The 22,771-nt window shown below is 30.4% G+C and overlaps 2 protein-coding genes across 3 annotated transcripts; one reads left to right on the top strand and one right to left on the bottom strand.

Moving 5' to 3' along the window:
• Positions 1-10,261: 10,261 nt before the first annotated feature.
• On the top strand, positions 10,262-15,817 carry PP2A-4 (protein phosphatase 2A-4). The gene is made up of 11 exons (XM_011048792.1): positions 10,262-10,502; positions 10,885-10,941; positions 11,040-11,123; positions 11,466-11,537; positions 12,114-12,185; positions 12,555-12,595; positions 13,891-13,957; positions 14,634-14,825; positions 14,948-15,037; positions 15,132-15,239; positions 15,326-15,817. Exons 1-11 carry the CDS (start codon positions 10,410-10,412, stop codon positions 15,389-15,391), a joined length of 942 nt encoding a protein of 313 aa, XP_011047094.1. The 5' UTR covers positions 10,262-10,409; the 3' UTR covers positions 15,392-15,817.
• A 346-nt stretch (positions 15,818-16,163) lies between these two features.
• Positions 16,164-21,026, bottom strand: SPP1 (Phosphatidic acid phosphatase (PAP2) family protein). 2 transcript variants are annotated; one of them, XM_011048795.1, is made up of 8 exons: positions 20,591-21,026; positions 20,365-20,460; positions 20,201-20,275; positions 19,934-20,064; positions 19,389-19,492; positions 19,172-19,300; positions 18,218-18,276; positions 16,164-16,642 (listed from the first exon to the last, which is right to left on the bottom strand). In XM_011048795.1, exons 1-8 carry the CDS (start codon positions 20,750-20,752, stop codon positions 16,232-16,234), a joined length of 1,167 nt encoding a protein of 388 aa, XP_011047097.1. In that variant the 5' UTR covers positions 20,753-21,026; the 3' UTR covers positions 16,164-16,231. The 2 variants fall into 2 exon arrangements, with proteins under 2 accessions (XP_011047097.1, XP_011047096.1); XM_011048794.1 differs by having other exon boundaries at positions 18,218-18,333; positions 20,591-21,024.
• Between the last annotated feature and the right edge of the window lie 1,745 nt (positions 21,027-22,771).

The following is a 22,771-nucleotide window of genomic DNA, read 5'->3' on the forward strand; positions in this document are numbered from 1 at the left end:
ATCTAAAAAAGCTTTTAAATATCTAAAAACATAACTTCAATTTTAAACCATCAAATATGTATGATACCATCCAAAGTATGACCTTTCACCATTTAAATATGTGTTTTTATTTCTTCCTGGTGAATTAAAAAAAGAAGAAGAAATTTTGGTAAAGAAATTTAGAAAGTTATTTTAGAGAAAGTAGACAAGTTATTAAAGGTTGGGTTCATTCGTAAAGTGATGTAGTTTAAGTGGCTAGCAATTTTAGTGATAATAAAAGAAAATAGAAAATGATGCATGTATATGAACTTTATATACCTTAATAAGATGTGTTTGAATGACAACTTCCCACTACCCAAGATTGATAGGTTGGTTGACTTCACAATTAATTTTGAACACTTGAGTTTCATGGATGTTAACTTAAGGCATCATACACAAAGGAAATTTTAGTTATCAAGTTATGCCTTTTACTTAAAAAATGTTTGCTTCACTTACCAATGAATGGTAAACAAGGTCTTTAATAGCTAATTGGGCATAAATATAAAGGCTTACATTAATGATATACTCGTAAAAAATATAACTTATAAGCAATATTTTTAAGACTTGCAAAAAGTTTTTTCTATTATAAACTTGTATTAGATGAAATTGAATCATGCTAAATATGTATTTTTTTTATGAATGGAGGAAACTTCCTAGAATTTCTAGTTAGCAATAAGGAGATTAAACTTAACCTTGAGAAAATTCAAGTTATACTAAACATGATTCATTTTTAGTGTTTTAGAGATGCACAAGGCTCGGAAAAAAAAATGACAACATTGAATATATTAATTTCTCACTCAGGGATCATTGCTTACCTTTTTCAAAAACCCTAAAAAATATCTTCAACTTATAATGAAGTCTAGAATGTCAGCAAACCTTTGAAGAATTGAAGGTTTATTTATCCTTCCTAAAAATCCTTTCAAAACCTATAAATAGAGAGAATATTTTTCTTCTTTTAAGGGTTATAGATTTGATAGTCAGCATAGTAATGGTAAGAGATGAAGAAGAAGTTTAGAAACCTATGTATTATACCATTAAAGTTCTTCATAATACAAAAATAAGATGCATGAAGATATAGATTATGGCCTTTATATTGGTCAATGATACGAGGAAGTTTAAACCATATTTTCAAGCTAATTAGATGGTTATATTGATGGACTAACATCTAAGATATATTCTCTATAACTTGACTTGTTAGGACTTTTAGTGAAGTAGGTAATTAAAGTAAGAGAGTTTAAGCTCTAATACTAACCCATACCAACTATTACGACATAAACATTAATTTATTTTATCACTAAATGCTTATTAATTATATCACCCATACAAGAACAACATAAACCAACACAATCCAATATTGATTCAAATATATAAAGATTATACATAGATAGATCTTTAAACATCAATGAAAGTGAAGTAGAAATTGTGATAATAGTCTCTGAGGGTAAATCTTTGAATATGAGCTTTGTTTTGTTCCATTCTTTCAATAATATGACAGACTATAAAGTATTATTAGTTGGCCTTAACCTAGGTGAAAGTCTAAATTCCTGTCCAATTTGTATTTTTAACGATTTCTAGCTAGTGATGGGATAATACTAAGAATAATTTGAAGCCAATAAGCCTTCAGTGATTAAATACCAGCAGAAGGTGTTAGCCCTTTCAAATATAAAGAAATAAGAGAAAAATGAAATATAATGAAATATTTATAAAGAAAATTGTCAGGTAAGAAAACAACAAGGTTGATCTCTTTTATAAGATTGTCAGTAATAACCATTTAGAATTACATATGATGTGTTGATTGATATACTAAAAAGGCTTAGAATAGAATAAGGGGATATAGAAATGGTAACCATGATGCAACTTTTATTAAAGGACTAAAGGACCCTTTTTAAGTAATATCTACTCATAAAAGATCTACCCCATATTAGAATAAAAGTTGTTAGATTAATAGGAAATGCAACAAAATATTGTCTTATAGATGGTGCATTATATAAAAAGTCAACACCTACTTTATTATTGAAATGTCTATTCTAAAAAAATAAGTATGTATTGAAGAATATTTATAAAGGAATTTGTGGTATTCATATAGGATTTATGGCTTTAATATCCTAGACAACATGAGCAAGCTTTTATTGATAATTTATCTTAAAGTGTGCTATTGATATGATAAGCAAATATGACAAGTTCTAGAGATTTGTTACTGTACCTTGCCAACTTTGAGCATAATTAACCATAAATACGTCTTAATGGCCTTTCTCTTAATGGAGAATTGACATATCAGGACCATTCTTTAAGGTCTTAGGAAGATAATAATTTATTTTGGTAGTCGTGAAATATTGTACTAAATAGGTGGAAATAAAGACCATAAAAAAATAACTATTAATAAAGTTATCTCTTTTCTATAAAATAACATTGTTTGCATGTTTGGGTCACCAAGGGTTTCTATCAATGATAATAATACCTAATTTAATAGTAAAAAGATGAAGGAATAGTGCTAAACGCTTTATATTAATTGCAATTCTCCTTAACATCACCTTTACAGTCAAATGGACAAGCAAAACTCACCAACAAATTATTATGAAATGTGTTAAAAAAAAAAGATTAAAAGAACTAAGGAATAATAAGTTGAACTCCATGATGAAATTTCATGGGTTTATAAGACCACTAAAAAAAATTCAATAAGAAAAACACTTTTTTTCCTAACATATAAGACTAAAGTTATTATTTTTATAGAAATAGAATGCCCTAACTATAAAATGTTGTATTTTTTCATGAAAAATAATGAGAAAGAGTTAAGAGATAACTTGTATTCAGTGAAAAAAAGTGAGACTAACAATGTAAAGACTAAAGTCTTCAAACATAGAACCACAAGATTTCACAAAGTTAGAGTGATAAATAAATAACTCAAAGTAAGAGATTTAGTGTTAAAGAAATTAAAAGTAATAAAATGTGATAGCTATAAGATGTTGTATTTCTCCACAAAAAATAAAAGAAAAGGTTGAGAGTGAATTTGGATATAGTGGAAGAAGCTAGACTAACAACTATAATGAAGAATAAAGTCTTTAGACATAAAGCCTCATTATATAATAATGCTAAAGTAAAAGGCAAACAATTCAAAGTAGAAGATTTGATGTTGAAGAAATTAAAAGTAATCATAGATGCTAAAAAAAAATTAGCTTCTAAATAGGATGGCTTGTTTACAGTAGTAAAGGTGATTAAGTCCAAGTAAAGGTGATTAAGTCCAACACCTACCATCTATAGGATAAGGAGCGAAAAAAATCTTTTCAAAGTATGGCACTCAAATCATATGAAGTGTTTATCTCCACGAAATTTCTATGATACTCCTGTTTTGATTAAAGTTTTCTTTTAAAAAAAATCTTTACTAAAGGGTTTCCCTAATTAAAATTTCCAATGTATTACTATTTTTTTTATAAAAATATCTCAATTAAATATTATTGTTTTCCATAATAGACATCTATCTCTCCAAATTAAGTATCTTTATGGTTTATGCCTCGATAAGTAATTGTCTTAAGAAAGTGTTAATCATAAATAATAAAAACACAAACGTACATAGACAAACAAGAAAATAATATCCATAACAAAATAGTGTTTATTTTAACGTATGAACCATATGATTAAGACAGAACATATATAAACTTAAAAAAAAAAATTAAACTCTTGAGTTCCCTCATTCTTCTCTATATTTAGGCTCATAGACAAGATACATTTTAGGATCATTGTCTACGACCTTAGAAAGATAATTTTATTTTGGTAGCCAAATAATATTTTACTAAGTAGCTGGAAGTAGAGGCCGTAACAAAGATAATTACAAGTGAAGTTATCTTTTTTTTGTAAAAAAAATATTATTTGTAGATTTGAATCATTAAGGGTGTTAATCAATGATAATAACACTTAGTTTGATAATAAAAGGATAATAGCATAGTGTCAAAGGCTCTATGTTGACCACAAATTCTATTTAATTTCACACCATAGAAAAATGGACAAGCAGAAGTCACTAACAAGTTGCTACATAATACATTGAAAAAAAAAATTAGAAAGAAGTAAGGGAGAATAAGTTGAACTCCTTGATGAAATTTTATGGGCATATAGAACCACAAAAAAAACTTCAACAAGAAAAACACCTTTTCTCCTAACATATGAGACTAAATCTATTATTCTTATAGATTTTGCATTTCCTCATAAAAAATGATAAAAAAAGAGTTAAGATCTAACTTGGATTTGGTAGAAGAAATTAGACTAACAATTACAATGAAGAATAAAGTCTTCAGACACAAAACCACCTGATATCACAACGCTAGAGTAAAAAAACAAAGAACTACACTTCTCTGGTACACATATTGCACTTGTTGAATCACACGATTACACAATCCTTCGTATATGTGCATGACCTACTAGTTGACACAAATCCTCCTATAAAAATTTACATTACAACTTGTGACTTCACATTCCTACACAATCTCACTACCCAAATAGAGGATACAATATTTTTGGCAGCATTTACATCATAACCTATTTTGATTCCTCATTTTTAATATATATAATGAAGCAATTCAACTAGTTTTCAGTCATTTCATGAATTTTTTTAACCTTTTTTCTTATCAAAGAATTTTCAAAAATCAAGAATACAAAAGTCAAAGAAAAAAGGTTTAGCGAGTATAATGATAATCAAGTAAGAATTAAAGGAATAAAATGATATAATAAGGATATTTTTAGATAGGGTAGAATATTTTTAGATTAAGAAATAAAATATAAGAATATTCCCAGATGAGGTTGTATGATAGAAAGACCTTTAGATAGATTATGAAGGATGATTGAAATGAAAACCCTAGCCACTATGGAAGGAGAAAAAAATTAGAAAAAAGAAAAATAGAGTGAAAAAAAATAAGAATGAGAGAAAATCAAGAGAGATTTTTTTTTTTGAAGAAAGAAAATTTTAGGAAAAAAGGTGTGTAGGAAAAAAAAGAGAAAAGAAATAGAAAAACAAATATAGAACAAGAAAAACCATGGCCCATCTCATCTCTCTCCTACTATTACCAGCCACCATTCTCATCGCTGACCATTACCTCTATAAACCCCGATGCTAGTGCATTGTCAACCATCACTTTTATAAACCCCTATGTTAGTGCTAACTAACTCCCACTATGATAATAGTACTAGAAGTAACCCAGTTTCTCTCTCTTTAAATTGAAACCACACCAAACCCTTATCGTTATTTTTTCTTCTATGCCCATAAATGATGACATCTTAGGCCAATCTCATTGACCATTTTAGGCACTTGCATGATATCCACTAGAAGAACTAGAAATAGCAATGAAAAGAGGAAAAAAAATAGTAAAGATCGGAAGAGTGAGAGAAAAACTAGTAAAGAAAAATAATGAACGAAAACTTTCACCACTCTAATTTCTCTTATTAAGTGATGGTGGGGCTCATTGCTGATGTAGATAGGAAGTCAAGAAAGAGATGTAACAGACTTAGCCATCCACGTATCTTTATCTTTCACCAGCGCCTACAATTACGCGTTACAAAGTGATCGTCATCATTGTGTTTTAATGCACCTCCACTATTTTAAGTTATGTCCAACAGCTTTGTGATTGCTTCAGTGATCCCTAATGGTCAATTTCAAACTCCAATTGAATATTTTGTTATCCTCAAAATACTTTAATGTATTGTGCATGTTTATGTAATGATGTTTGAAACGTTATGGGTTTACGCTAATTGCACAACAACCCTGAAGGTATGATACTATAACGCCATTTTAGGATTTCTTCTTAGGTAGAATAAGGTCTAAAACAATACCCTGCAATGAGGTTAGGTGGATTAGGTTGTAACAGGTTTATCATAGACATAATGGTTTGGTTTCAAGGTGAAATTTGTGTGTAGATATTGCTTTTAAATTGTTAAATTTATGATACTATTTTGAATTGTTATGTTATACTTGGATATTGCTTTTTTGAATTGTTGAGTCTCAATGTGAAATTTGATTATGAATCGATGTATTTTTTAAATTGTGAGATTTTTTATGTTGTTTTTGAATTGTTAATTTATGTATAGATGTTTGGTTTTCTTGCATGTTTAATTTTTCAATATTATACATTTTTCCGGTTAATATGCATATGTGAATATGTTCAAGTTTTTTTTTTTAAAAGTGAAGTCCGAGAAAGTGAATTATTTTCTGATGTTTGGTAGTGTAATAAAAAATAAATTGAAAAATATTTTTCAGTGTTTGGTAGTGTAACGAAAAATAAGTTGGAAAACACTATCCAGTATTTGGTAGTGTAATGGAAAATGAGCAGGAAAATAACTTATTAATATTTTATTTTTCTCAAGTTTATTAAAATAATGAGGAACAAATCTTACAAATTAAAATGTTGAATAAGAATAAAATTGAAAAAAAAATATAATTCTATAAATTATCTCAAATAAAATAAATAATAATCAAAATAATAGAGATCAAATCTAAAAAATAAAAAAATAAAATATGAAGAAATTAAAATAATAATAATTAACATTTCATAAATTATTTCAAATAAAATAAGTAACAATCAAAAGAATGAGAACTAAATTTGATAGATAAAAAATTTTAATAAAAAAATAATAAGAAAAAAGCAAATAACAATTATAAAAATGAGAATCAAAGTTAATATAAAAATTAATTTTTAAGAGATGAAATTGAAAAATAAATATTCAAAATAAAATATATATAGTAATCAAAAGTTTAAAGACCAAATTTGATATAATCAGCAAATAATGTGATATTTTTAAATTTTTCACAACTTTCAGAAAGTGTTTTCTACCTAAATTTTTCAGGAAAACACTTTTCTAGAAACCAAGTCAAAGTTTTCTTTATCTGAAAATTTTTTTTTGTTGACCAACTTTTCTAATGGCAAATAAATATAGAAAAGTTTGGAAAGTAATTTTATTTTTCTAAAATTACTTTTTGGGAAATAAACATAGCTTTAACAGGAACATTTTTTTATACAAAAAATAAAACATAAAAAATATAAAATATAAAAAATGATTGCACACTATTTTATTGAATTGCAGTTTTGTTTATAAAAGAAATTGTTTTATAAAACATGAACATGTAACAATACCCTTTCAATTCATTTTTCCATCATACAATAAACTCTTATTCTACCATCAGGGTAACTCTCGGATTGATAACATACAATTTAAAAATAAAAAAACCTATCATGCTCTTTTAGACATCCTTGTTTGTAAATATACATATTTAAAAAGTGATATCGAAGCTTAAGTTTTTATCATTTATATAGGTCCAACGTCCATTTCATAAATGAATGAATCCCTCATTTTAAGTACAAATATTGGATTTTTTTTTACAAATAACTCAATTGACGAGTCTCTTATTTTTTAAGGAAGAATGCTAAAGTTTTTGAATGATCTAATCGATGTATCTCCTATTTTAGGGATGGACATTCATTTTTTTCATGAATGATTTTATTGATGAGTCTTCTATTAGAGATCAATTTTTTCATGAATAGCTAATCAAATAGTCTTTTATTTTTAGGAATAAATATCAAATTTTTCGTAAATGCCCTAATTAATGCGTTTCTAATTTTTAAGGATGGACATCAATTGTTTTTGAAAAACATTAAAAATAAATTAAATAAATCATGAATAAACTCAGAAAATAATTTAGACAATTAATAACATGTATTTTACAAGAAAATACATAGAAAAAATAACCTTTTGTTTGAAATGATACAATAAAAATGGTGTATATCTTTCTTTAAATATAATCAACCCCTTACCTGAAGCTTTAAAACTAGTTCTTATTTTATGATTTCTAATTTTTTTTAATTAATAGGTGACAACTTTATTTTTGAATTCTCCTTTTAATTTTTGAAGATCCCAATGTTTTGCTAGATGCGACAATTAACATCTTATTCACGCGTCATCAATAAATACTTACACACTATATCATGTGGCATTCATAAAGCATGCATACCAAGATGTAGACAAGATATATAGGCCAAATATAGTTGCCTTCATTCATGAATGCATCTAATTTTTGACAAAATAATAGAGAAGCACATGTATGTATTTAGATTGTTAATAACATAATATTGTATCGAGTCAAAAATTACAAATCCCTTATCATTACATTATTTGGATTAGTCAAGATCATCTCTAAATATCATGTTCATCATAGTGCCACTATTATATTTAAAAGCACCAAGCGAACACACCTTGCTCCATCACAAGTTGTATATACAAACTCTCCTTAATACTGTAGAATTCAAATGTTATATCATGGATAAGGTGTATAATTTTTAACTCATATAATTTTAAATTTTAATTTTTAAATAAATAATTTTTATATAAGATGCAAAAATAACCCAAGGATGATAATAAAAATAAAATAACTATATAAAAAAAAGTTATTTGAGTTAAACAGTGAATATAATTGGCCCTTTTACACAACCAGGCTGCCAGCTTGATTTTTCTCTCTTTAGCTTTAACTTTTTTTTTATTTTACACAAGTTTCATGTAAAAAAACACTTAGTCCATCTTCTAAGAATATTTTTAACAATTTCACGCTATCATTTTTTATTGGACAATAATACAATCAATCAAGTGACACTCTATACAACTAATAAAACTATAATATTTTTTGTTGGATCACCTACTGATTTTCATCATCTCTTAATGATTTAAATACCTTTCACATATTGAGCTATGCTAGTGTTACCATCCTTGTGGTGAGTTGCATTTTATATTTGTTTTTTAAGGTAGATTATAATATTTATTTAAATACTAGCATGGACAAAAAAGATAGGCAAAAATAAATAATCCCCCACTACATATTATCTATATATTACCCGCTTATAATTTCTATTAAATTGTCTCGCTATGCTTTAAACTAATTTAAGCATTAAAAAGCTTGTTTTAAAAGTAACATCAACTCATTTTAAAACATCCATTTATAAGTATTTATGTAACCTTATCATTCCAATACTCAATTTCATTTAATCTTTGATTTGGAAAAAGGCTAACATTTATGATTTTTTTAATAAAAAAACTAGGAATTCATAAAAAAAAAATATAGTTAATCTTGGTTTTCCATTAAATTCCCATTTATATACTACATAAAACCTTGAATTAAAAACAAGTCAATAAAAACCAATATTAAATTTTAAGATAATGAAATTATATCAAAATTTATAGAATTATATCTTTGATTGTTTTTTATATGAATTTTTTCCATCATCTCTCTTTACTTTTGACTTCTTTAAATAAAATGATTGATAAAATCTAAGTAAACAAAATCAACAAATGACACTAAACAAAATCAACCAATGATACTAAGTAAGCATATATAAATATTTAAGCATTATAAATATATTTGTTTTACATAAAATATTTTAAACAAAATAATTTTTTTTATAATCAATAAATAAATAATGATATAAAAATATTATAATAATAAATAAATGATGATTAAGGTTATAGTGATAAAAAAGAACGCATTGATGATAACAACAACAATAATATTATAAAAAAATAACATTGATATAATAAAGATAAAAGATGATAATATAATAATAAAATATTAATGATAATAATGATAAAATAATAATAATAATGATAATAGTGATAATAAAAAAATAACTATAATAATATTAGAATAATAATGATGATAGCTAGAAGTGATAATAACATGAAAGTGAATTAATTAAAAATATTTTATGTAAATTTCACAAACTTGAAAAATTATTTTTAATAATTAACTAAAATAATAATAATATTTTTATTTTTATTATTTTTTTTAAATATTTAAAATAAAATGATCACCATTTATGTCTATTACTTGTAAAAAACCTCAATAAAAAAAGAAAAAAGAAAAAATAATAAACTTGTTAAGTAGTGATGAAAAAACGCTAAAAAACTAATTAAATTAAGAAGAAATAATTAAAAAAATAAATTATAAAAAAATAATTAAATTGATTATAATTTTTAAAAAATCAATATGTCCGATTTGATTATAAAACCAAACTGAATCTAAACAAAAAAAAAGATAAAACAAAAAATAAATTAAATAAAAAAAACTAAGTTAAATTAAAAAAATAATTAGTTTGAATCGGATTTTTTAAAATAATTAAAATCAATTAGGATGAATTAATTTTAATTTTTTAAAAAAATTAATTTAATTATTCTTTATAAAAACCCAACCGAAAAATAATTTTGCAGTGTTAACTTTAGCAACCAGCGCTTCCCCATTTCCTTCGCCACAGCAAATGAACTGCGAAAAGAAAGGCACAAGTGAAAAAAATCTGATTGAATCATTCTATGTTTAGGGCTATCCTAATCGGGATATTGTTAAACCCAATTCGGTGTTAAGATCAATCAAGATGGGCACGAATTCGTTATCTTCAGAATCAATTACCGATCTTGATCAACAGATCGAGCAACTCATGCAGTGCAAGCCTCTCTCTGAACCTCAGGTTTTTCTCAATTCAATTTCTGCTTGATTTAGGAAAAATTGAATCGAATTCTCTAATTTAACAGTTGATAACTTGGTTTAGTGTTTTTAATTGTTTTTTAGTAGTTGGATTCAACTGTATTTAGTAATTTACTAGTTTCTTTTATTTTTTATTTTAGTTTTTTTTTGGCTTCTGGTAGAGAAAGAAAATACAGTGATAAAAATAGAAATGATTTGCAAAATAATTACTACTTTCTTTCACTGTCGGGGTCACGATAGGATTTTTGGCAGTCAATGCGGGAAGATTTAGGATTTTTTTTTTAAATTTGGTTAATGTATGTTTTTTTTTTTAATGGTAAAGAATGATGTGAGATAATTTACTTTTTTGATCTGTTTCGATGTAGGTTAGGACATTATGCGAGAAAGCTAAGGAGATACTAATGCAAGAAAGCAATGTTCAGGTTTAACTAATTTTTTTTTTTTATTGAATTCAATTGCTCTGTTGTTACACGCTGGAATCGGAAGATGTTGAGTTTGTTGATTTTTTTTTGGATGACAGCCTGTGAAAAGCCCTGTGACAATATGTGGCGATATTCATGGGCAGTTTCATGATCTTGCAGAACTTTTTCGTATTGGAGGGAAGGTATCAGTTCTGACTATGACATCACTTTGTAGTTTTTCAACTCTTTTGTTTCAGATGAGGGCTTTATCTTAGATAGTTTATTGAGACCTGTGCCAAATGCTTTTGAAGATTCAAGTTATCCTGAGGTATAGTCAAGTAAATTGTCATTTGTCAGGAAACTACTTGTTTTTGTTCATTGTGCTGTTTCACCTTGTGTTTTGATTAGTCCTTTGGGTTCATCTATAGAATATCTACTATATACAATCTTTCTTTTTTTTGGTTCATTAGTTGTATTTTGCTCTAGATTTCGTTACTATCTAATTCCCTGATTAGACTTGTGACCACTTTAAAATTTATTGACAGTGTCCTGACACCAATTACTTGTTTATGGGGGATTATGTGGATCGTGGCTATTATTCTGTTGAAACCGTGACGGTATGTACATAATCCATCCAGTCATTTGCTTTTCATTGCTTTATTAAACTGATTGGTATTCGATAGGCTGTATGTCATTCCACTCTTTGCTTACATATACTAACAGAAGGAAGCATAGATATCCATGATAGACTAGTGGCCTTGATTATATTACAAAACTTCTTATACCCACAAAAACTCAAAAAGGACCCTTGTTGCTGAGGCTCGTTCCTCTTCCCACAATATCGTGATAGGGCTGAAGTAGCTGGAGAAATAATTTAAAAATAGTTTAGTGGCACAATTAAATGTTCTTCATGTGTTAATTCGAATTTGATTTAAGGGATAATGCCAATGCTTGTGACCAATTTTAAGAGCTGGTGATAATTTTTGAGCAATGATCCTTGAATTTCTGACCGGCTTTTCTTTGATGTATGGTTTGGCTAATATAAATTGCATGTTAACATTCTATGCCTCCTGTTTGAGGTAATTATTTCAAATACTACCTTTCTAAACTGTGCTGCTACCCAATCTGAGCATAGAAAATGCCTGACACTTGGAAGATTTAAATTGGTGACACTTATTGATATATTTTCCCAGCTCTTGGTGGCATTGAAAGTGCGCTATCATCATAGGATTACCATTCTCAGAGGAAACCATGAAAGTCGCCAGGTACTTTATTTCTTGTGAACATTTTCATCTTGAGTTTTTACATATACTAACCACTGTGGTAATGCTTGGATCCTGTGTGGGTCTTTCTATTTCTTTTATAAACGCTTCTGTTGTAAACTTGTAACCTGGATTTGTAATTTTAAGCAGTTTAGTGTACGATAGACATTTCATCATCTAGATTTTTCACTTAATTCCTGGAGGTGGATGTTCAATGGAGGTTTCTAGAAGATGTGATACTTAGTTTTATTTTGGACAGTTGAAGTTAAATGTTAATTTTACTAATTGTGTTTACTTCAAATTGTGGGCTGTGCCAGCATATGGAAATACTGATTGCTTCCATCGTTCTTCCATCGTTTCTTCTCCATGCAGATTACTCAAGTTTATGGGTTTTATGATGAATGTCTAAGAAAGTAAGTTTTTTGTTTGCAACCTTTATTAGTTGGCTATAAGTTTTAGTAGTACTGATATTTTCTAATAATAAGTGTGCAGCACATGCTGGACATGCATTTATAATGCATATGTAGCTTACGTCAATTTGTTTATTTTTTTTGCATGATTTTATCCATTGGAATTTATCAGCAATGTTCTTACAGTTGCATCCAAGTCTATTTTTTTGGTTCCAATAACTACCTTTTGATTGCTGCATTGGTATTAATAATCCTTGCAATGGTATTAATAATCCTTGCAAGCATTTTTAATTTCCCTCCTACTTTTGCATGTTTGAGTAATGCATTTGGTGGGATCCTTGTAAAAGTTTTTGGTCAAGTTTTGAGAAAGTTCAAATTTGCATAACTCAACAGCTATTTAGAGAAAAAAAAGATAGCACCATTGGAAAATAGTGGTATTGAAGTTTTACAAGTTGACAACTTTTGACTTGTAGGGTCCTTTTTCATCAATGTAATACATTCATGCTGGGGTAAATTTTTTACATTTAAAGAACCTCTGGCATCCTATCCCCCCTACATGGGATCACTGTGCATTCTTTTCTCTTGTTCAGCTCTATCCTTTTTTTTCTTCCATGTATCAAGTCCATGCAACAACTTGCTTAAAGGATATAGTAACATATTAATGTGCTTCACCTCTACTTTGCTGTAATTGGGCTTGTCTTAATCCAAATTAGATGGTCCTTTGGAAATTTTGTCACTGTTTCTTACATCTTCATTGCTTGTGAAGTTTCTTGATTATCTGATTAAAATTAGGTAATAAAATTAGATGGGCACAAATTAGATGCTCCCTTGGAATTTCTGTTGCTGGTTTCATACGTCTTCATTGCTTGTGAAGTTTCTGGATTATCTGGTCAAAGTTTCTTTCATTACAGCATATTCATGTGCATAGCATTTGACTGCTTTTGTTGTTGATATAGAACACTTCCTTCTCTATCTGTTTCTACATTTTGACATGCACTTCCTTTTTGCTACATATAACTTCACTTCTTATAAGGTAGGGCTAGCACTTTGTTATAATTCAAAGCGCGCTAATATAGTGATGGAAACAGTTGATAAATGTGCAAAACAAGTATTGATTATAAGTGGTATTATTGTGGGAGACTAGCTTGTTGAATTTGTCTGAGTTGCTGTTGGTATGCCCTTGTAGATCCACTGCAATAATTTGACACATCTAACATACTATTGTGCAGTATTTTTGTAAATTTTTTATCTTTTCTTTCAAATCTCTTCTATTACTCTTTTCTTATGACTTGTTACAGGTATGGTAATGCTAATGTTTGGAAGATCTTCACCGACCTTTTTGACTATTTCCCATTGACTGCATTGGTTAGTAAGACTTTCTATTTCGGGGGCCTACTATTGATTTTGTAAGTAGTAAAAGAAAAAAAAGAAAAAAAGAACTGGGTGTGTGGGAAAATAAATTGGGAGATATTAACCAACCTGCTCTAATCCCTAGCTAGATATAGAAGAGATTCTTTTTAGCTGACTCATGTTGAGTTCTTTTTTGTTTTTCATTTTCAAATCTCACCGTTATGACTGTTATGCATACTTTGATAACGTTGTTAAATTAGCCTTTCGAGGCTGTATCATTTGGTCAATCATGACTCTGTATTTCCTAGTACTGTGGTCTTTGGAAGCTCCAGCTTACGCTTCTTCATGTTCCAAAATGATCCTTCTAAACTGGTGTGAGTTGCCCATCTTATGAGTTTGACTAGAAGATTTCCTGGTTTAGTGTTATTTACAAATGTGGTCATCACAAATTTTTCATTTCTCACTACATATATCACCAGAAATTGTGTCATATTATTTTGAGGAATCTCTTGGGTGAATTTTGCAGCTTTATTTGGTGTTTAAGAAAGCTAAGATCAACTAGAGTGTTGGAAGTCATGGAAGTCAGTGACAGTAGAAAGCTAATGGTTTGATGGAAGTTGAAATGCATCATTGGTTATTGGCTATATTTAGTAACTCCTGAAGCTCTTCTTTTTCCTTTTTTGCTTCATAGGTTGAGTCTGAAATATTTTGTTTACATGGTGGATTGTCCCCAACCATAGAGACCCTTGATAACATAAGGAACTTTGATCGTGTTCAAGAAGTTCCTCATGAAGGAGCCATGTGTGATCTGTTGTGGTCTGATCCAGATGACAGATGTGGTTGGGGTATATCACCTCGTGGTGCCGGGTATACCTTTGGCCAGGTAACTTGAGCTTCACGCATTCTATCTCTATTCATGCAAAGAATGTGTTGTTTTTATCAAAGTTAAAATGGTGACCTCATTTCTCCTGAGTTCTCTTCATCTACGTTTGTTATTTTATGCAGGATATATCTGAGCAATTTAATCATGTTAACAGCTTGAAGTTGATTGCTAGAGCACATCAGCTTGTTATGGACGGATTTAATTGGGCACATGTAATCACTATTCTTGAAATTAATGAATAGTATTTGCACTTTCATGTTTGGCATGAAAATGAGGTTTGGGAATGACATTGTTTCTTCGGTACAGGAACAAAAGGTGGTTACCATATTTAGTGCACCTAATTATTGTTACCGCTGTGGAAATATGGCCTCCATACTGGAAGTTGATGACTGCAAGGGCCACACATTCATCCAGGTAATATATCATCCACTGATATTCTTCACAAGATCTTACATAATTTTAGTGCCAGTTTCTCATTTTGGATTTTTGGTGCATTACAGTTTGAGCCAGCTCCCAGGAGGGGAGAACCTGATGTTACCCGTAGAACTCCTGATTACTTCCTGTAAGCAGCCTTTTGTAATACCACCACCACTTCCTCATCCACCCCCCCAACCCCAAATCCCTATCTGTGTGGATCCTAGTTACTTTGGGTCTATCAAATTTAAGTTCTAGTATGCCTTGCTGATGGTCATGGGATGAGAAAAGCCTGTATTATAGTAGGCAAGTTGGATGCCTTTTCTTTCCTGTCTTGTGCTTGAAACCACGCTGGATATTTTTGTGGGAATCGGCTAAGTTGATGCGCAGTGAAGCAGTAGAATGTAAGGTATCCCTGTTTCATATTTAGCTTTCCTTCCGGGGCCTCTATGGGGACAATGAGGTTGCCGTCTACTTGACGCTCCATGCTAGAGTTTTTCGAATGGTGCTTTCTCTTCTGTGATATGAGCGCGTGGATGCTTCGTTGAAATTAAAAACGATCACCGCTTGGATTTTAATATCTCGCCAAGGGCACCCCGCAGTTTAATTTGCTATGCTCACTGCACGTCAAGTCCTCATGGAAACCCAAAGATTGCCTTAATGATCTATAAATCCGGAGTCATCAGCACTGATGTTGTATTTAACAACATTATGACTCATGCGAGAGAAAACATACACACACATTATATTATTATGACTCAAATGGATTGCGACATTCGGCCTAGGATCTTCCCAAAATTCCGGTTCTACTACAATTGCCACCTGGTGACAAAGGAGGCCATAAGAGAGCAATCAGAGGGTAAAGGCTGCGAAAAGAGCAATGGCATTTTATGGACAAGATCAGTTGCCAAGGGGGAGGTGTCATCATCGATGAAAAAAATTATGCAATTATATATATAAGATGAAGGTATGATACATTCACCCTAGGATCTTTACAACCTCAGATACGAAAAGAGAGAAGGAACAAGATCCACCACAGACCAAGCGAGGCCTGAGTATTGGAGGAATCTAATGCCCGTGTCAACATCAAATGAGCCCTGAGATGAGAAAACGGGTAACTTCTTAATATAACCTGATTGCTTAAGCTCTTCCGTCTTTTTACCAGTAACTGATCCTTTTAGCATGGGGATGTAGCTGGTTGATTTTATAGGAATGCCCAAGGTGTTTGTTACAATAGGAAGGATCCATTTTGCCAGTGCCTTGCTGCAGTACTTCACAATGAGTATTGTTGGTATCCCCACGAGCATTCGTCCAAGAAAGGCTGAAAGAGTGAGTTGTGGTGTAAATATGCGGGGCACTGACTCATGGTGGAACTGGTGGTAGGTTTGCTGGACTCCGGCCACCTGAAAAATATTGCAAATTTACCTCATGAAAGTTAACTAGGTAGCTTGTTTCATAGCAGTAGTAAAATCAATATTAACTAAGTAGCTTGTTTCATAATAGTAATAAAATGGTATTCCAGACTTGATAAGATATTCTTGATAAAAACTTCACTGACATCTGCAAGTTAGAAAACGAAACAGTATCTAAATGACATCCATGTTCTGCTACTAAAATTAACTGACAGGAATACTCAAGCAGGTTCAAAGCATTGAATGCATGGCTGTTCTTTGTTCTTACCACATAATCACAATTAATATATAAAAAATTTACCTCAACGGATAAGGCAGTGCACAGTCTGCAAGTAGTTTCATTGTGCCAGCAATCTCTATCTAATAGTTGATAGAGATTTCATTGTGTAATAAAGAATGATGAATGAAAAGACTTCATCATGGTGAGAAAGGAGAGAGGAATTGTAAACAATTTTAGGAAGTTGATACTTCGGATATGATGCTTCATTATTGAACCGGAGGGCTAGTTTATACATTGGCACAATCCTTTTCTCTATGCATTCTATGTGCGGTCTCTTTGATCACGTCCAGTTAGTGTCCAAGGACAAAAAAGATAGATACAAAAGAAATAGATGCTTGTTTGGTTGATGAGACAAAGATAAAAATAATATCTCCAATACATTTTTGGAGTGAACTTTTTTACTTTCAAAGCAATTACAAGAGACATGCCCCCTCAATCCCCATTATCTTTGTCTCTTATGTCCCAAAATAGTTAACAAAGGCTACCTTTATGATCTTGGAATTGAATTTGTAATTCATGTTATCACATACACCAAGCCTCCAACATTTCCCCCTATTTTCTTCCCACTATATGCACCCATACATGTTCTCACTCTTGGCTATATCCTAAATGATTTTGTGCTAGCCTTTAAAGAATTGTTTCCAAGAATGTACATCATTAATTCCCAGCATCAAGTTTCTCCTTGGCATATGTGATTGCTGAGATGCATTGCAGGCAAGCTATTGCATTGTCATCATGGAGACAAGAACCTTGTGGAGTTTTCCACCTACCTTGTTGTTTTAACCCTTTTTTGTCACACCATTTTATTCCTTTTTCCATGCTGAGACAATCCTAACTCTCTTACTATCTTCACTATCCTAGCCTTTGCCTTTTTGTTCTATGCCAAGAAGTAATGGTTTTGTTCTATGCCAAGATTAGTAATGGTCTAAGTACCGTTTTCCTTCCCTTTCTCGAATAATCAGCAGAAAGATAATGGTGGAATTATATCTTACTTCGCTAAGTATATTTTCCTTGGTGCGTGGAACAGGTTTCACTCTAGTGCGATTTATTTTTCTAATATTTATTATTAATCAAAATGCCTCCAAAGTTCCACTGTTTCTACTTTCAGGATGTTCTCTCAAGTCTCAACAAAGTAGACTTTCGACTTTTCCTATTTCAAAGAATGATGATCATAAGAAAATATAAAAGTGCAAACACTTCCCCCCGCATGATAATTGATATAACAGAAAAGGCAGACAAATAAAGCTAAACATTATTCCAAAGTTAATGGGTGAGTAATTGCTTACTATTCCAAATGCAACACCATCGAAGGCTGTGTGGAACTCAAAGCTTGGAGTTGGAAGTTCTGGTGTCGGATAAGCAAAAAGCAATAAAAGGCTTAGGGCGGCCCAGAATGTTGTCACTGCAAGTGAAATAGGACATACATAACGAGAATACAACAATTGCACATTTACCCAGATTAAAAATTTTGATGCTGTTATTTGAATGGGGAGTGTGATTTCATGTTAAACCTTCTTTGAACAAGGTGAGGTCAAAAGTAAGTACAAAATTCATAATTCAAGCACTAAAAATTCATCCCCTGGAACCTAAACAACCCCAATCAAATTGTTAACAATATCCTGAGTCATGATTCAGTAAAAAAGATGTGTCCCTAAAGAGGGCACGTAATTAGAACCCTCAAATTCTTTTCAATATAATGGGATACCGGTATTTGCATACCTTTTCTCCATTTGAGAGGAAGAAAGCTTGAGGACAATCATTTGTAACCTGCCAGCAGGCAAAATTCCATCTTGGTATTGGTTGTATAAAGTTCATCCAACTAACTCATTCTAGGATTGTTGGCTCTGCACTAGGCATCCATAGAGTTTTCATGTCTCTCCAAAATTGTACCTTGGTTCGTCTCCAATAGTCTTCCTATTTGTCAAAAATTTCATGTCTTGCTCACCAACTTTGGAGCTGATGGGCTATTCAGAAATTTTGATTGGTATTCAAAGCCTCATATAGGAATTTGCTCAAATGTGAATAGACTGAAGAGGGAAAAGGACTGTAGAATTATGATAACATGGGAAGAAGGTAGCGTTCTTCTGTGAAGGTTTCGCTTAATCATACTCATCAAACACACATTCCTTCTATAAATTTTTGCCACTTGATTGGCTTGAAAACAATTTAATAGTTCTAAAAGTAGCTTCTGCAAATCAAAATTTGAAAACCATGAATGCTAGAACCACAAGATTACATACCATTTTGTCCCGAGACTACGAAACTGTCGACATAATCATGGACGGATAGCCAAAAGGCAAGGATCACAAAACCAACAGCAAGACCAGCTATGATATCAATTACACTGTGCATTCCGAGGTAAATTCTTCCTACCAAGAAAAAAAAAATTTCATTTTGGGAAAATCTAAAAGGAAAAACTGATAATGCTGCCAAAAATTACGAAAGACAACTACATACCCAAGCCAGCGAGGCAAACAATCAAGCAAACAATGGCATATCCCGCAAATTTCAAAGAGGCATCTTCATTTTGGGTATAGGATAAAACATAGTGCAATAGGTATCTGGAAAATTATTTAAACAAAGTAAAGTTAGTCCGATAAAAAAAATGCTTTAGAATGTTCGGGTGCAAATTTCAAAGCAATATAATAACCACATTTGAGTTTTTGAGGAGACAACAACCAACTAATTAATATTATAATCACACCACTGCTAGAACCTTGAAAAAAATTGAAAATAGAAGGGAGACGAAAGAAAAAAGAAAGATCAGCTTTATATCAATAAGCAAGAATCAGGAGCTTAGCTAAAGAAGAATTATTCAGTATTCTTGACTAGGGAAAAAAAAAACTTCTCTAGTTTCTTTGGAACATGCACAATGCCTCATAAATTAGCTACTGGTATTCTTCAATTACTTGAATAACACACGGTCAGATGCCTGGTAAATCCTATAACCCTTGTCAAAAACCACATTGCAAAGATGAGTACGAATGGAGGAAGATGAATACCCAGATAAGCAAACTGTGTTAAGAGTGTGGGAAGAAGGCAATCCATATTCCAAAGCATTCTCCTGCTCATCTTTTGTGGCAGTTATTCTCCTAACAGGAGGACAAGAGGGTCGAGGAGCTGATACCACATCCTTTGATAAATAAAATATCAACAGTGAGCGGATAAAATAAAGAAAGCCTGTAGCCTTGCAGTTCATCTTCCAAATCAAAGACAATAACAGCAAAAGAAATGGCATGGATCGGGTAAGAAAGAAAGTATATAAGTACCTTTATGCAGTTTCCTGAATAATCACAGAGAGACATTAAAAGGGTCATTTGCCTAGCCAACTTGCCATGCCCACTCTACATTGTGAACCCAAAAACCACTCAATTATTACCAAAACAACAATAAAATCCAAAATAACCTCTAAACAGAAATAAATAGAGCATACCCAGAAAAGCAAAGGAAGAAAAGCAGTGTAGAAAGGCACAGAAACAACACAGGATGATCCAGAGAATAAAGCATCCAAAAATCCATGCTGATATTTCTGCAAATAAGAGCAACAAAAAAAATGCAACAAAAAGATGAGAAAAATAAAAAAAAAATCCCACACACAGAATTCAATACAAAAGAAGAATATCTGGGTTGTGTTTATATTGATGAAAAGTGACAGAAACCTGGATCTGGAGGATGATAGGAGTGCCAGTGATGACATGGTGAGAAACCCAAGGTTGGACCAAAGTTCTAAGCTTTCGAGTGACATCAAGGGATGAAGATATAACAATCCACAACACAATCCCACAAAGTGCCAAACCTTGCCATAACGATATGCTCTCCATTAATTAATCAGTATCTCTTAAATCCCCTCCTAAAAAAGAGGGATCAAAGAAAGTAAACAAAAAGGAGAAAACAATAGAACCAGCCAACGCAAGAAAGAATTTGGACTCGGCAGGTTTGAATGTTTACTCTACTCTTTTTTTTCCTCTTAATTTTTTATTGTGATTCTTAATTTCAGCCGGCCGGGCTTCGGTGGATTTGCCAGGCGGAAGAACAAACAAGAAGTACGAAAAGAAAATTGTATGGATGAAAAACAAAAAGGTTGAATAAATTTAAAAAAGAAAAGGAAACTAGTAATATTAACATTTTAGCTCGTGCTACTGAAATTACATGTTAACAGTAATAAACTGTTTTTTTTCTTTTTTCAAAAAGTATTTTTTTATGATTTTTTTATTTTTTTTATATTTTCAAATCATGTTGATATATTAATATAAAAAATAATTTAAAAAATACTATTTTAATATATTTTTAAATAAAATAATTTAAAAAATAATTATTTATAAATATAGTGAGTTAAAAAAAATGCTTATATTGTGTGGATTTTGCAACACATTATGAAAGGGTAATGATTAACCTTGCTTGTATGATAAAATACCAAAATATATGTTGTTGCATATAAATACTTAATAAATTTTATTCCATCAAATAAAATAACAATTCAAAACAATATCAACACATAAATTTTTCAGTAAAACCAAACCATTGCATCTAAAATAAATCTATTATAACTCAATTATCTTATATAATTTTAATTAGGTACTTGTATGATCCTTTTGATTTATATTTTGAATTTTTTATATAATTTTTTATCAAAATAACTTGCATAGTTATTTAAAAAAAAAAAATTACAACCCATAATGAAACATAGATGAAATAGCTGGTGTGTGTTTGTGTTAGGGCAATACTTTCTTTAATTTAAAAACAAATATATAAATAGATTGTCTTGGATTCCCTTTAATTTATTTTTTATTTTAATATTTATCTTCATTATTTTAATTATAATTTTTTTTAATCCTTTTATATAATTAGTTTTTATCCATAATTCATTCTCCAACATCTAATTTATTAAAAATTAAATTTTATAATTTTTTTATTTATAACATTTTCGACCCAATAACATATAATAACGTGGTTCCCATAAATACGCATGCTTATTTATATTTTATTAGATATATATAGAGAGAGAGGCGAAAGACAATAATAATTGATATGTGAGAATGAGTTTAAAAAAATTGATATATTTTACATCATCATAGGTTTAAACATTGAAGGTAGAATGAAATTTTTTTATTTTTATTTTTAAACTTCCATTCACCTTGTTATGAATCAAAACAAGTCCTCTCTCTTTGATTATTCTCCCCTCCTCTTAAAATTCCCAAATATACTGTAAGTTCCACAAAAAACAATAACAGAGACTTCAATCGTAACGTCCAAATAATGTTAAATTTCTAATTCCTTCTCCAGGAATTTATCAAATAAGAGTTGTTTTTTTATTGAGAAGGTTCCTAGAGTGTTCATGGCAGCCATGCAAACTTGACCAAATTGGTTAAGTCTCAGTCGCGTACAATATCTAGATTTAATTGACTTCAAAAGGAGGAGAAATAGCTGACCATTTCAAATGACATTTCATATTTTGTTCTTGGCTGAAAAATTGACATTAGACTAAGGCAAGTAGGCAAGATACAGACAGATTGAAATTATTTTTTATTCAGAAAAATATTAAAATAATATATTTTTTTTATTTTTAAAATTAACCCATTAAAATAATTTAAAAATATTTTAAAAAAATCTGAAATAAAAAACAATTTAAATTTTAATAAAAAATTGGTTGAAAGTGACTTAATTGGCCACTTGCATTGGTCCCACGTTAAACAAAATTAAGAAGGGCCTGTGGGACACATGTGTGACGGTCTCTCCGATGCTGTCCACATTAATGCAGCCGACAAATAATTGTTTGCTTGTTTATGAGCTTAGCTGTGGTCCTGTAGTTCAAGAAGATATTCTCATTTTGGGCGAGACAA

The sequence above is a fragment of the Populus euphratica genome, unplaced genomic scaffold, assembly GCF_000495115.2.
Source record: "Populus euphratica unplaced genomic scaffold, PopEup_1.0 scaffold124.1, whole genome shotgun sequence".
NCBI lineage: Eukaryota > Viridiplantae > Streptophyta > Magnoliopsida > Malpighiales > Salicaceae > Populus > Populus euphratica.